Source organism: Galeopterus variegatus, unplaced genomic scaffold (genome assembly GCF_000696425.1).
Source record: "Galeopterus variegatus unplaced genomic scaffold, G_variegatus-3.0.2 Scaffold201, whole genome shotgun sequence".
NCBI classification, from domain to species: domain Eukaryota; kingdom Metazoa; phylum Chordata; class Mammalia; order Dermoptera; family Cynocephalidae; genus Galeopterus; species Galeopterus variegatus.
Window position 1 is genome coordinate 131008 of NW_007726312.1, and position 10486 is coordinate 141493.

Consider the following 10486-nt stretch of genomic DNA (forward strand, 5'->3'; position numbering starts at 1 on the left):
GGGCGGGGAAGAGGGTGGGAGGTAGGCGAGCGCGCGCGCCGTCCGTCCGTCTCGGTTTCCTGGCTGCGCGCGGCGGTGGCAGAGGAGCTGCAGCTGTAACCCCAGCGGCGAAGATGGCGGAGGGGTTGGAGCGTGTGCGGATCTCCGCGTCGGAGCTGCGAGGGATCCTGGCCACTCTGGCCCCGCAGGCCGGGAGCAGAGGTGAGTCGCGCCGCCCAGCTCCTGGGCCGGGCCTGCCCGCCCCGCCTCCCTCTCCTCCTCTGCCTCCTCCCCGCTCAGTCCGCGGCTCTCAGGGGCCCCCGCCCCTTTCTCCAACAGTGGGGGCGGGGACCACGGGCGGACCATCGCCGCCGTGTAGCCGGAGGGCCAGTGTGGGGTCGGTCTTAGTCAAGTCTGTCCCTCTCCGGGGGAACCCGGCCGAGTTCCTGCCTCCACCCGCTTTCTCACCGCGAAGGTGAATGTTCCCCTTTGCCTCGGCCCGCTCAGACCAGCCCATGGGTTCCCAGCCGCCAGGAGACGCGAAAGGGAGTGGGTGCTGGGGTGTGGTGGAGGCCTTGGGGTGCATCTTTCTCAAAGGAATCATCCGCAGTCCTGTCCCCCTCATCTCTTTAGCGTCAGAGAGTAGGAACTAGGGAAATTAAGGAGAAAGGTTTAATAACCGCGTGGGACTTCCTTGCTGAACTTTTTTTCCCCAAGGCAGGCTTCTGAAAGCTGCGCCACTGGAGGGATCCAGGACCTCAGAGAGCTGACTCTACTCTGGTTTGGCCTTGGCATGTGAGGAAGCAGTTTTTATCATAGAGAATTCTCAATTTGCAAGTTAATTTGAAGTCTCCAACCACATCAGGAAAGCTCCAAGAAAAATTCTAGTGTTTCACTTCTTTTTTGTTAGGCAGTGGAGTTGTGTAGAATGGTAGCTATGATAGGTGTGTTCCTCAAGCTTGTGGCCGGTCTAAGTTGGTTTTCCTTGGTCAGCTGAATTGAATTATTCAGGCTGTTTTCTACCTCTGCTCTGGAACGTAGAAATAGCTCTTTTAATCCCTACCCTCCACTCCCCTACCCCCCAACACACACCCCTGTTAAAGACTGCCGAGGGTGAGCTATCCTGGGGTTAAACTGGTTTATCTTTGTTCTTACTTGATGAGACAGTCTTATAAACTTCTGAAAATACTGAAGCAGTATCTTAAACTTCAGTTTCTTTCTTTTTTTTTTTTTTTTTTCTGTTTTGATATATCCACAAAAAATGGGTGTGAATGCTGGAGCCTATGATCACTGTTATGGGCTTGTTTGCATTCGTTTTTACAGAACAATACTAGGGTTTTATATAGGTATTTTGAGTAGTCAGTAATATTTTCACTAATTCCTGTGACTTTGCCACTGAAATACTTAGCAGCTACTAACAGATACTTACAAACAAGAGATATTTGCTTATCTTTCATTCAGTAAGTTCATGGAGCCTGGAGAGCGGTTTCTAAAGTCCTGTACTCTCATTCTTGAGTGCCTCAGTCCTTGGTATTTTGGGAGCATGTCACAATCCTTCCATCAGCATCCAGGGAAAGCTCCCTTATGGAACTTTTTTCTTTTCATATTCCATCATCATAGTAGCAGTTGTTCTCAGTATTCTAATGATGATGGTCTGAGTCGTATTTCCTTGGAATGACTCTGCTGGCTGCTGTTAGAGAGTTGGTGAGGATGAGTGGAGTTGAAGAATGTGAAAGGAACTGCTTCTTCTTTGGTTCAGTTGGAGGTATGTGATTAGGTGATTAATCCTAAAGAAGAGGATTGTCCTGATCAAATTCAGAGAATGGAGTTGCAAATATTTTCTCCAGAGATGTCCAGGACTGTGAACTGTTATGCATACCCCTCTTTTTCTCCTTTTTTCCCCTATCGAATATTAAAAGGACTTAGTCACCCTGGAAAAAGATTAGAGGCAGAATAAAAGACTGAGATGGATTCAAGGGCTTACTAGACAGAAAACAGTCTAATACTGAAAATGCTAGAGGCATTTTCTTTTGTTCTGACAGTGATGAGGTAGTTTTGGTCTTGGGGATCTGAATATGACTTGGAAAATAAAAGACACTACGTTTTTTTTCCCTTGATTCGCTAACCCAAGTGTAGGTAGCTTCAACACAATTAAGTTTTTAGCTTTGTCAGTTGCTGTACAAATATTGTAAGCCCAGAATTTCTGCTTTTGCAGAAATGTCTTTCATTGTCCACCAATATTAGGATTTAGATGTGTAGTTCTTTTTTTTTTTTTTTAAAGATGACCAGTAAGGGATCTTAACCCTTGGCTTGGTGTTGTCAGCACCACACTCAGCCAGTTAGCAAACTGGCCGTCCCTATATAGGATCCGAACCCATGGCCTTGGTGTTATCAGCACCACACTCTCCCGAGTAAGCCACGGGCCGGCCCTAGATGTGTAGTTCTTGCTGGACTTTTCTGTTACTTAACCAGAATGACAATTTTTCCCCCTTCTTCCTCCTCTATTTTTTTCTTCTACCTCTTCCTCCTCAACATAACAGAAAACATGAAAGAGTTGAAGGAGTTAAAGGAGCCCAGGCAGCGCAAAGATAACAGGCGCCCAGACCTGGAAATCTATAAGCCTGGTCTTTCTCGACTAAGGAACAAACCTAAAATCAAGGAACCCTGTGGGAATGAGGAATTTAAGGATGAAGTTGTTAATGACAGAGATTCTTCTGCTGTTGGAAATGGTACAAAGCTCATTAAAGATGTCTGCAAGGAACTAGATGACCAGCAGCAAAATGGTCCTATAGACCCAGAAAATAATCGGGGACAGGAGTCCTCACCTAGGACTGCTGGACCAGAGGACCGGAGTCTAAGAATTATCAAGAGAACAAAGAAACCAGATTTGCAGATCTATCAGCCTGGGAGGCGTTTGCAGACTTTTACCAAAGAATCAGCTGGCCGGGTGGACGAGGAAGAAATTCTCAACCAAGTAGAACAACTGAGGGTAGAGGAAGATGAGTGCAGGGGAAATGTGAAAGAGGAAATTGTGAATAAACTAGACAAAGCTGAGAGAGAAAAGAGCCCAAATAGTGACCGAGTAAGGGCTGCAAAGGGAGAAAAAGGAAAGAGGATTGAAAAAGGGGAGGGGATGAAGAAAGTGAACGATGATCTGGCCCAGGGGAAGCCGGGTTCTGCAAAGCGCTACTCCCGCTCAGACAAACGAAGAAACCGCTATCGTACTTGTAGTACCAGCTCAGCTGGTAGCAACAACAGTGCTGAGGGAGCTGGCGTGACTGATAATGGATGTCGTCGCCGCAGACAAGATCGTACCAAGGAGAGGCCACGATTGAAGAAGCAAGTATCTATGTCCTCAACTGACTCCTTAGAAGAGGACAGAATTGATGAGCCAGATGGATTAGGGCCCAGGAGGAGCTCAGAAAGGAAGAAACACTTAGAAAGAAACTGGACTGGCCGGGGGGAGGGTGAGCAGAAAAGCAATGGTAAGGAAAGTCGAGGCACTCTTCGTGTCACTTTTGATGCAGAAACCATGAATAAAGATTCCCCCATGGTGAGGTCAGCCAGGGAGGATATGGATAGGATAAAGCCTGACAAAGGCTCAAGCTGTGGGAGCAAAGGCTCTGAGAAGCAAGAGTCCAAAAACATGAAACAAGAACTTCGGGGTTGTGGTCGTGGCATTCTGATTCTGCCTGCCCATACCACCCTATCTGTCAATTCAGCAGGTTCTCCAGAGTCCACATCTTTGGGACCTCGGCTTTTGTTTGGATCTGGTAGTAAGGGATCTCGGAGTTGGGGCCGTGGAGGCACCACTCGCCGATTGTGGGACCCAAACAATCCTGATCAGAAACCTGCTCTAAAGAGCCAGACGCCCCAGTTACATTTCTTGGACACTGATGATGAAGTCAGCCCTACATCTTGGAATGATTCACGCCAGGCCCAAGCATCTTACTATAAGTTTCAAAATTCTGACAACCCCTATTATTACCCTCGGACACCAGGCCCTGCCTCCCAGTATCCCTATACAGGCTATAGCCCTCTACAGTACCCAGTTGGCCCTACGAATGGTGTTTACCCAGGCCCTTACTACCCAGGCTACCCGACTCCACCAGGGCAGTATGTATGTAACCCTCTCCCTCCCAGTACCATGAGTCCTGAGGAGATGGAGCAGCACATGAGGAACATGCAGCAACAGGAGCTACATAGGCTTCTCCGGGTGGCAGACAACCAGGAACTGCAGCTCAGCAACCTGCTTTCTAGGGACCGCATCAGTCCTGAGGGCCTGGAGAAGATGGCCCAGCTCAGGTATGGTGTGTTCCATCTTGGCTATAGGGAAATGGGGATAAGCTGGAGGGTGTATAGGCTCCTGTGGCTGAGAAAGGTAGAAACTTTTCACGGGAGCCACTGGGCATTATCTCCCTTTCACATTGATTTTTGTAAGGGAGGAGCAGTTGGAAAAAGAGTTTCTAGTCTTAGAAATGATTATGCTTCCTACTTTTTCAAGAAAACAAATTATTTTTAAGGGAGCATGGAATCTTGAAATGGAAAAGAAAAGACTTTCCAGAATGCCAAGAAATGAGCAACATATAACTTGCAGTGGAGATCTTATTTCAGTTGTTAAATTTAGATAAAGACATGGGAAAAACTGCTTTCCTAGATATAGCTGTCTTTAGAATGACATTCTGCTGTGCAGAATGGAAACTAGAGTGAGTAGTATACCTGGTCACATTTTGAATTTCTTGTCAAGGGAGGTGATTAATTTGCAGGAAGCTTGAATCTTGGGTCTAGCCTTTCCTGTGGTGTATTTGGAGCTAGAAGTTGCATGTATTTTATTCCAGAGCTGAACTGCTACAACTGTATGAGCGCTGTATTCTATTAGATATTGAGTTCTCTGATAATCAGAATGTGGATCAGATACTGTGGAAGAATGCTTTCTATCAGGTGATTGAAAAGTTCAGGCAGCTTCTCAAGGATCCAAATGTTGAGAACCCAGAACAGATTCGGAACAGACTTTTGGAGCTCTTGGATGAGGTAAACCATCATCTTTTTGTCCTCAGAATAAAAGCTTCAGTATCCTGTAGTCGTGATGAGCTTTTATGACGTGAAATACTATGTTTTAGAGAAGAACTTTGGCAAAAGCCATATGCTGTTTTCTTGGGTTTATGCCTACCTTATCTCTCTTGCTTCCTGGGACTATTAGTTCTGAGTTCAAAAGCTTTCTGAATGCCTTGCCCTGTGGGGGGAGGGAGAGAGAGAGAGAGAGAAAAAGAGTGTGTGTGTGTGCGTGCATGCGTGCGCATGTGCATTCATATCTTTAAAACCACAGAGAGGCTTATGCCATGAATTTATCTTGTGCTCAGTTGGTGGCTGCTAAATACCACATGTGCCTTCTTTTATGCAGGATGTCTGAGCATTAGTAAAACTGTGAAAGGGTCATTTACCCTAGTTTCTGTGGGTACATTGGATCAGAATAGGTTTATTCAGCCATTTCTTATTTCTTTCTCTTTATAGGGTAGTGACTTCTTTGATAGTCTACTTCAGAAGCTGCAGGTTACTTACAAGTTCAAACTGGAGGACTACATGGATGGTCTTGCCATTCGCAGCAAGCCATTACTCAAGACAGTAAGCCAGCTTTTTTATGTATATTAAATATATTCATCTACTTAGTAAGCATTTATCTTGTTTAGTTATGTGCTAGGCATTGTGCTGGGTCTTGAGGATACAAGAATGAAAGATACAGTCTAGAGGGGGAACCGACAGATTAAACCGATAATTGTAATGTCATAAGTACTATGATAATGGCAAATATAGAGTATTGAAGGAGCATAGAGGGAAGTGGATCTAACTTAGCCTGGTGGGGTCAAGGAACGTTTCTCAGAGATGCCAAGCTGAGTCTTGAAATATGACTAGGAGTTTATAAGGTGAGAGGGGCAGTTTAGATAGAGGGCACAGTGAGAGGGAATCAGGTATTGGGAAAGTGCAAGAAGTTCAGTGTGATGGTGTTTGTAATGTGGAGTGAGCTGTTGTAGGAGGTAAAGCTAGTGAAGTAGAGAGGGACCAGATCATAAACTCTTGTCTGCTATGCTGAAGAGTTTGGGCTTCATCCCGAAAGCACTGGGGAGCTATCAATTGATTTTCAGCAAATGGATGACATAAACTTGTCCTTAGAACCAGTCACTCTGGCATATTGGTGAGTTTGGATGGGAGTTGGATAAGAGTGGAGGTAGGAGATTCGGGTTGTAGGCCTGAACTAAGGTAGAGATGTTGGAGGTGGAAAAAAGAAGACAGATTGGAAAGGTGTGAGTGAAATAGAATTAAATCGCTAGCTGATTTAGTGTGAAGGATGAGATTGGAGGCATGAGGAGTCTAGATCATCTCCCAATTTGTGGCCTAGGGGAGTGACTACAAAGGGAGAGGTTAGTTCAGGTTTGAATATGCTTAAGTGGAGCTGTCTAGCTGGAGCTTGAAAATGAACAAATAAATATTCTGGTTTGTCTGGAGCTCAGGGGAAAGAGCTGGACTGGTGATTCAGGAGACATCGATGTGTATATAGGTGGTACCTGACCCAGAAGTTGGGTTACTGGAAAGGCTGGCCAGAGGACGTATCAAATTTCATGGTGAGGGTGGGTAAAATTGTTTTGTCAGATGTTAAGATTATGAAAAAGTGTCCATTGGATTGGTTGACCTTATCGAGAGTCATTTTAGTTGTAGAGGACGGAAGCCAGACTGTAGTGAAGAGAGGTGAGGCAGTAGACATAATGAGAGAGTAATATATAGACCATTCTTTTAAGAGTCTTGGCTGTGAAGGCAAGAAGGGAAGATAGCTAAAAGAGAACACAGGGTCAAGAGAAGTTTTTATTTTTGTTTTTAAAGTGGGAGGGACTTGAGCATATTTAGGGGGAGGTTAGAGATTCATTAGAGTAAGTAGTGTGATTTATGGAGCAGAGCCTTCTTGTTTTTCTCCTCCTTTTGTTGAGTCGCTGTGTACAAGCTCTCTTGCTCATCAAGTATTCACTGAGCCCCACTTACATGCTAGGTGCCATTCTAGGCAGAGGCAAGTCAGCTCAGAACAAAAAAGATGTGATCCTGTTTCTTGGAGTTTAGAATTTGATTGGGGATGAGTGAAGATGTTGGATGAGTAATTACAGATGCAATGACTTTTGCAAAGGGTGTATGCTGCAAAGGGGTTAACCTGGTTTAGAGGATCATGGAAGACTGAGGAAATTACAGTTAAGCTGAGGCTGAACACCTGAGATGTCAGTCAATGCGGAAGGTGTATGTGCAGAGATGAGAAGAGGAATATTCTAGGGGAGGAAACAGTATACTTGAAGGTCCTGAAGTGGGAAAGAGTGTGTTGTGCTAGGGGAACTGAGAAAAGTCTGGTTTGACTGAGGCGTGGAGGAGAGCATGAAAGAGTGAAAGAGGTGTTTAGAATCTAGATCATCCAGGACTTCATGGTGAGGATGAGGGAGAGCTTTTGACATAATTTGTTTTGTTTTTTCCCTGCTCATTGAAATGGCAAAGTGGCTGTAGTATGGAGGTATAACCAGTTGTCTTTGTGCTTTGTCAGTTAGATACCCAGGGTTCTTGGTGTTCATTCATAGAAGGAATGTGTGAAATAGTTAGGACCCTAAGGAGGGTATATGTCATGCAGTTACATATAACTTTGCTGAAGCACAACTTTGAGTTATGTGCTAGGAGGTTGATGTGCAGTAGCTAGTTATTTAGGTGGTGAGTGAGCCTTCCTGGGGGTCAGTATCTACTTCTCAGTGAAGCTTTGTTCTTTATTCAGTGACATGTATATTTCTTTTGTATGGAGTGGAGAGGAATTGTATGTTGTGAAGTAAGGAAAATTACTCCCTAATCTTTCTTAGGGAGGTTTTTTTGGTTGGGCACATGTCTTGGAATTAAGGGTCTACTCTATTGTTTTCTCACTGAGTGACAGAAGCCAAGCCTGTCAGTGAGAAAATATGTTTATAGTATGCACAGTCCCTGGCATGTTGTATGTGTTTGGTAAAGTGTAAGTTTATTTTTTAAAGCAAATGGAAAGTAATGCAGTAACATAATTCAGTGATAACACTTTAAGGAAAGACTGTAATGATGGCAGGAAAAGAACAGAGTAAACAATTGTCTTAATATTTGTATATCACGTTATCATTTGTAAAGTGTTTTTATATTTATTCCCTCCAATTACTCTGTAGAATAGATATTTTTACATTCAAATGAAGAAACTGAGTCCTAGAGTTTCCCAAAGACTTCCTTGAGATCACACACTATTACATAGAGAGTCAGGTCTCCTGACTCCTAGTTTCAGAATATTTTCTTTCATTTGCCTGGGACTCAAAATAAGAATCACCCCTGCTCCCTTCTGCCACTCAGTTTTCTCAGTAAATTTTTTTTTTTTTTTCCTTTTTGTCTTTTTCCGTGTCCGGAAACGGATCGCAACCCTCAGTGTCGCCCCCGTACCGGACCGGGACCGGCAACGGGATCGCAACCCTCGGTGTTGCCCCCGGGCCTCGCTCAGCCAGTGAGCGGGAACCGGTCTGTATGTGGGATCCGAACCCTCGGCAGGAGCGCCACCACGCTCCTAAGCGGCGCACTATAGCAGTGCGCCACCGGGCCGGCCTCTCAGTAAATTTTGTATCACACTGTTGGCTGTTTTTTGGTAGTGAGGGTTAGGCTGAAAACTTTGTTGTGGACTACTAGTGCCTTAACAGTGCTGCTCTGTCATTTTGACCCCATCTCTGTCCTTTGGGGTTGGAGTTAGTGTTTTTTTGGGTACTCTACTAACTGATTGTTTTTCTTGAAGGTAAAATATGCTTTGATCAGTGCCCAGCGGTGTATGATTTGCCAAGGAGATATTGCTAGGTATCGGGAGCAAGCCAGTGATACAGCAAACTACGGGAAAGCACGCAGGTACTTTTACCTCTAGTTCATAATTTCTTTCCCCTGTGTCTCTTTAAGCTAAGCCCTAGTAAGAGCAGTGGGCCACTTGTGCTGCCTCCCATATGAATGTCCCACAGTTGTCCCTGTTGGTCCTTTTAGTCATGCTTTACCATTCCAGAGTTACATCTAACACTCCAGTTTATGTCCTAAGTGTAGGCTGTCAGGATGAATTTGGAAAGAGTTGATATGGAGCTAGCATTTTCTTACTGTTTTTCTATTCTAGTTGGTACCTGAAGGCCCAGCACATTGCTCCCAAGAATGGGCGCCCATATAACCAGTTGGCTCTGCTGGCAGTGTACACGGTAAGAAATCCTGTGGACAGGGAAGTGTTTTCTAGGCAGTATCTTTTTTTTTTTTGGCATCTAGCCGGTATAGGATCTGAACCTTTGACCTTTGTGTTACCAGCACCTAACCAAGTGAGCTAGCTGGCCAGCCCTGCAGGCAGTGTTTTAAAATATGGATTTTGATAGCATCTGCTTCTGGAGCTTGATTTCATTTGATCACTATAGCCCAAAGATCCTTCTGCCTCCCATCCTCAAAATCCTTTGGTTACTGTTACTATCAGGGATCCCTCACTTCATCAATCCACTTACAATGGCAGTTAAGTTCCTAAGGCAGTGCTCATGCTTTAGCCAAATGCCACTGTTTCTGTCCAGAGCTTCTGCTCTGAATCTTGTCTTGTTTCCCTTCCCTTCTTGCTTTATTCTGTTCAACTAGGCTATTCATTCTAGAAGGAAAATAAGGCTTCCTTTACCTCTCTCCCTTGAAGTCCTCACCTAGCCCTAAATAGTCGGTCAGCTCCTTGCTTGCTGTCTTTCCTCAGATCCTCTTATTTCCCTTAACTTTTCCTCCTTAACAGAAGGCAGTAAGCGCCAGATTGTACTTCTCTAGATATTACCAACTTCCCCTGTTTGGTTCTAATGAAGAGAAATGGGCCTTAGGAGCTAAGTGGGTTCCTATGGAGGAATCTGAATTGAAAGGGGAGAGGTGGAGGTCAATAGTAGATACCAAAGGTTCAAGTGTAAGAAGCAACTAATCTGCTCATTAGGAAGGAAGAGGTTTTCTTAATGCTGTAAAATTGATTGCCCAAATAAATACTGTTTGAATTTAATATTTATATTCCCTTTTATTCCACAAAACATTCAAAGAAAGTCCAAATAATTATGTATTGACATAGTTAAGAAATGTGTTTACTGAAACATTTCCTGCAGAATCTATTGAATCTTTCTTCTCTTTTTACCTGTATCCTATTCTCTTTGTGATAGGTGTTTGAGATTTTTTTCTACCGTTTTGCAGCTTCGTTTTTCTCCCTGCTTTCTCCTATCCATCTTTTCCTTATTCTCCTATTTTTCCTTCTTTCTTGTTTCCTTTTCCAGCTTTTCTTCTTTGTATTTACTGAATAAAATGTTGTTTCTTGTTAATTAGAAAATATAATTTGCGGGCCGGCCCGGTGGCGCACTGCTACAGTGCGCCGCTTGGGAAGTGTGGCGGCGCTCCCGCCGAGGGTTCGGATCCCACATAGAGACCGGTCTGCTCACTGGTTGAGTGTGGTGCGGGCGCG

General features: G+C 44.5%; 1 protein-coding gene across 1 annotated transcript in view; it reads left to right on the plus strand.

Annotated features, from left to right (window-relative positions):
• Positions 1 to 49: 49 nt before the first annotated feature.
• The window catches only part of SMG6 (SMG6 nonsense mediated mRNA decay factor), a 227294-nt gene continuing 216857 nt past the window's right edge, over positions 50 to 10486 (plus strand). Inside the window, exons 1-6 of the mRNA XM_008565649.1 lie at positions 50 to 201; positions 2520 to 4284; positions 4818 to 5010; positions 5491 to 5601; positions 8789 to 8895; positions 9149 to 9227. Coding sequence (XP_008563871.1) covers positions 114 to 201; positions 2520 to 4284; positions 4818 to 5010; positions 5491 to 5601; positions 8789 to 8895; positions 9149 to 9227 — 2343 coding nt within the window. The 5' untranslated portion in view covers positions 50 to 113. The remainder of the gene's footprint in view (positions 202 to 2519; positions 4285 to 4817; positions 5011 to 5490; positions 5602 to 8788; positions 8896 to 9148; positions 9228 to 10486) is intronic.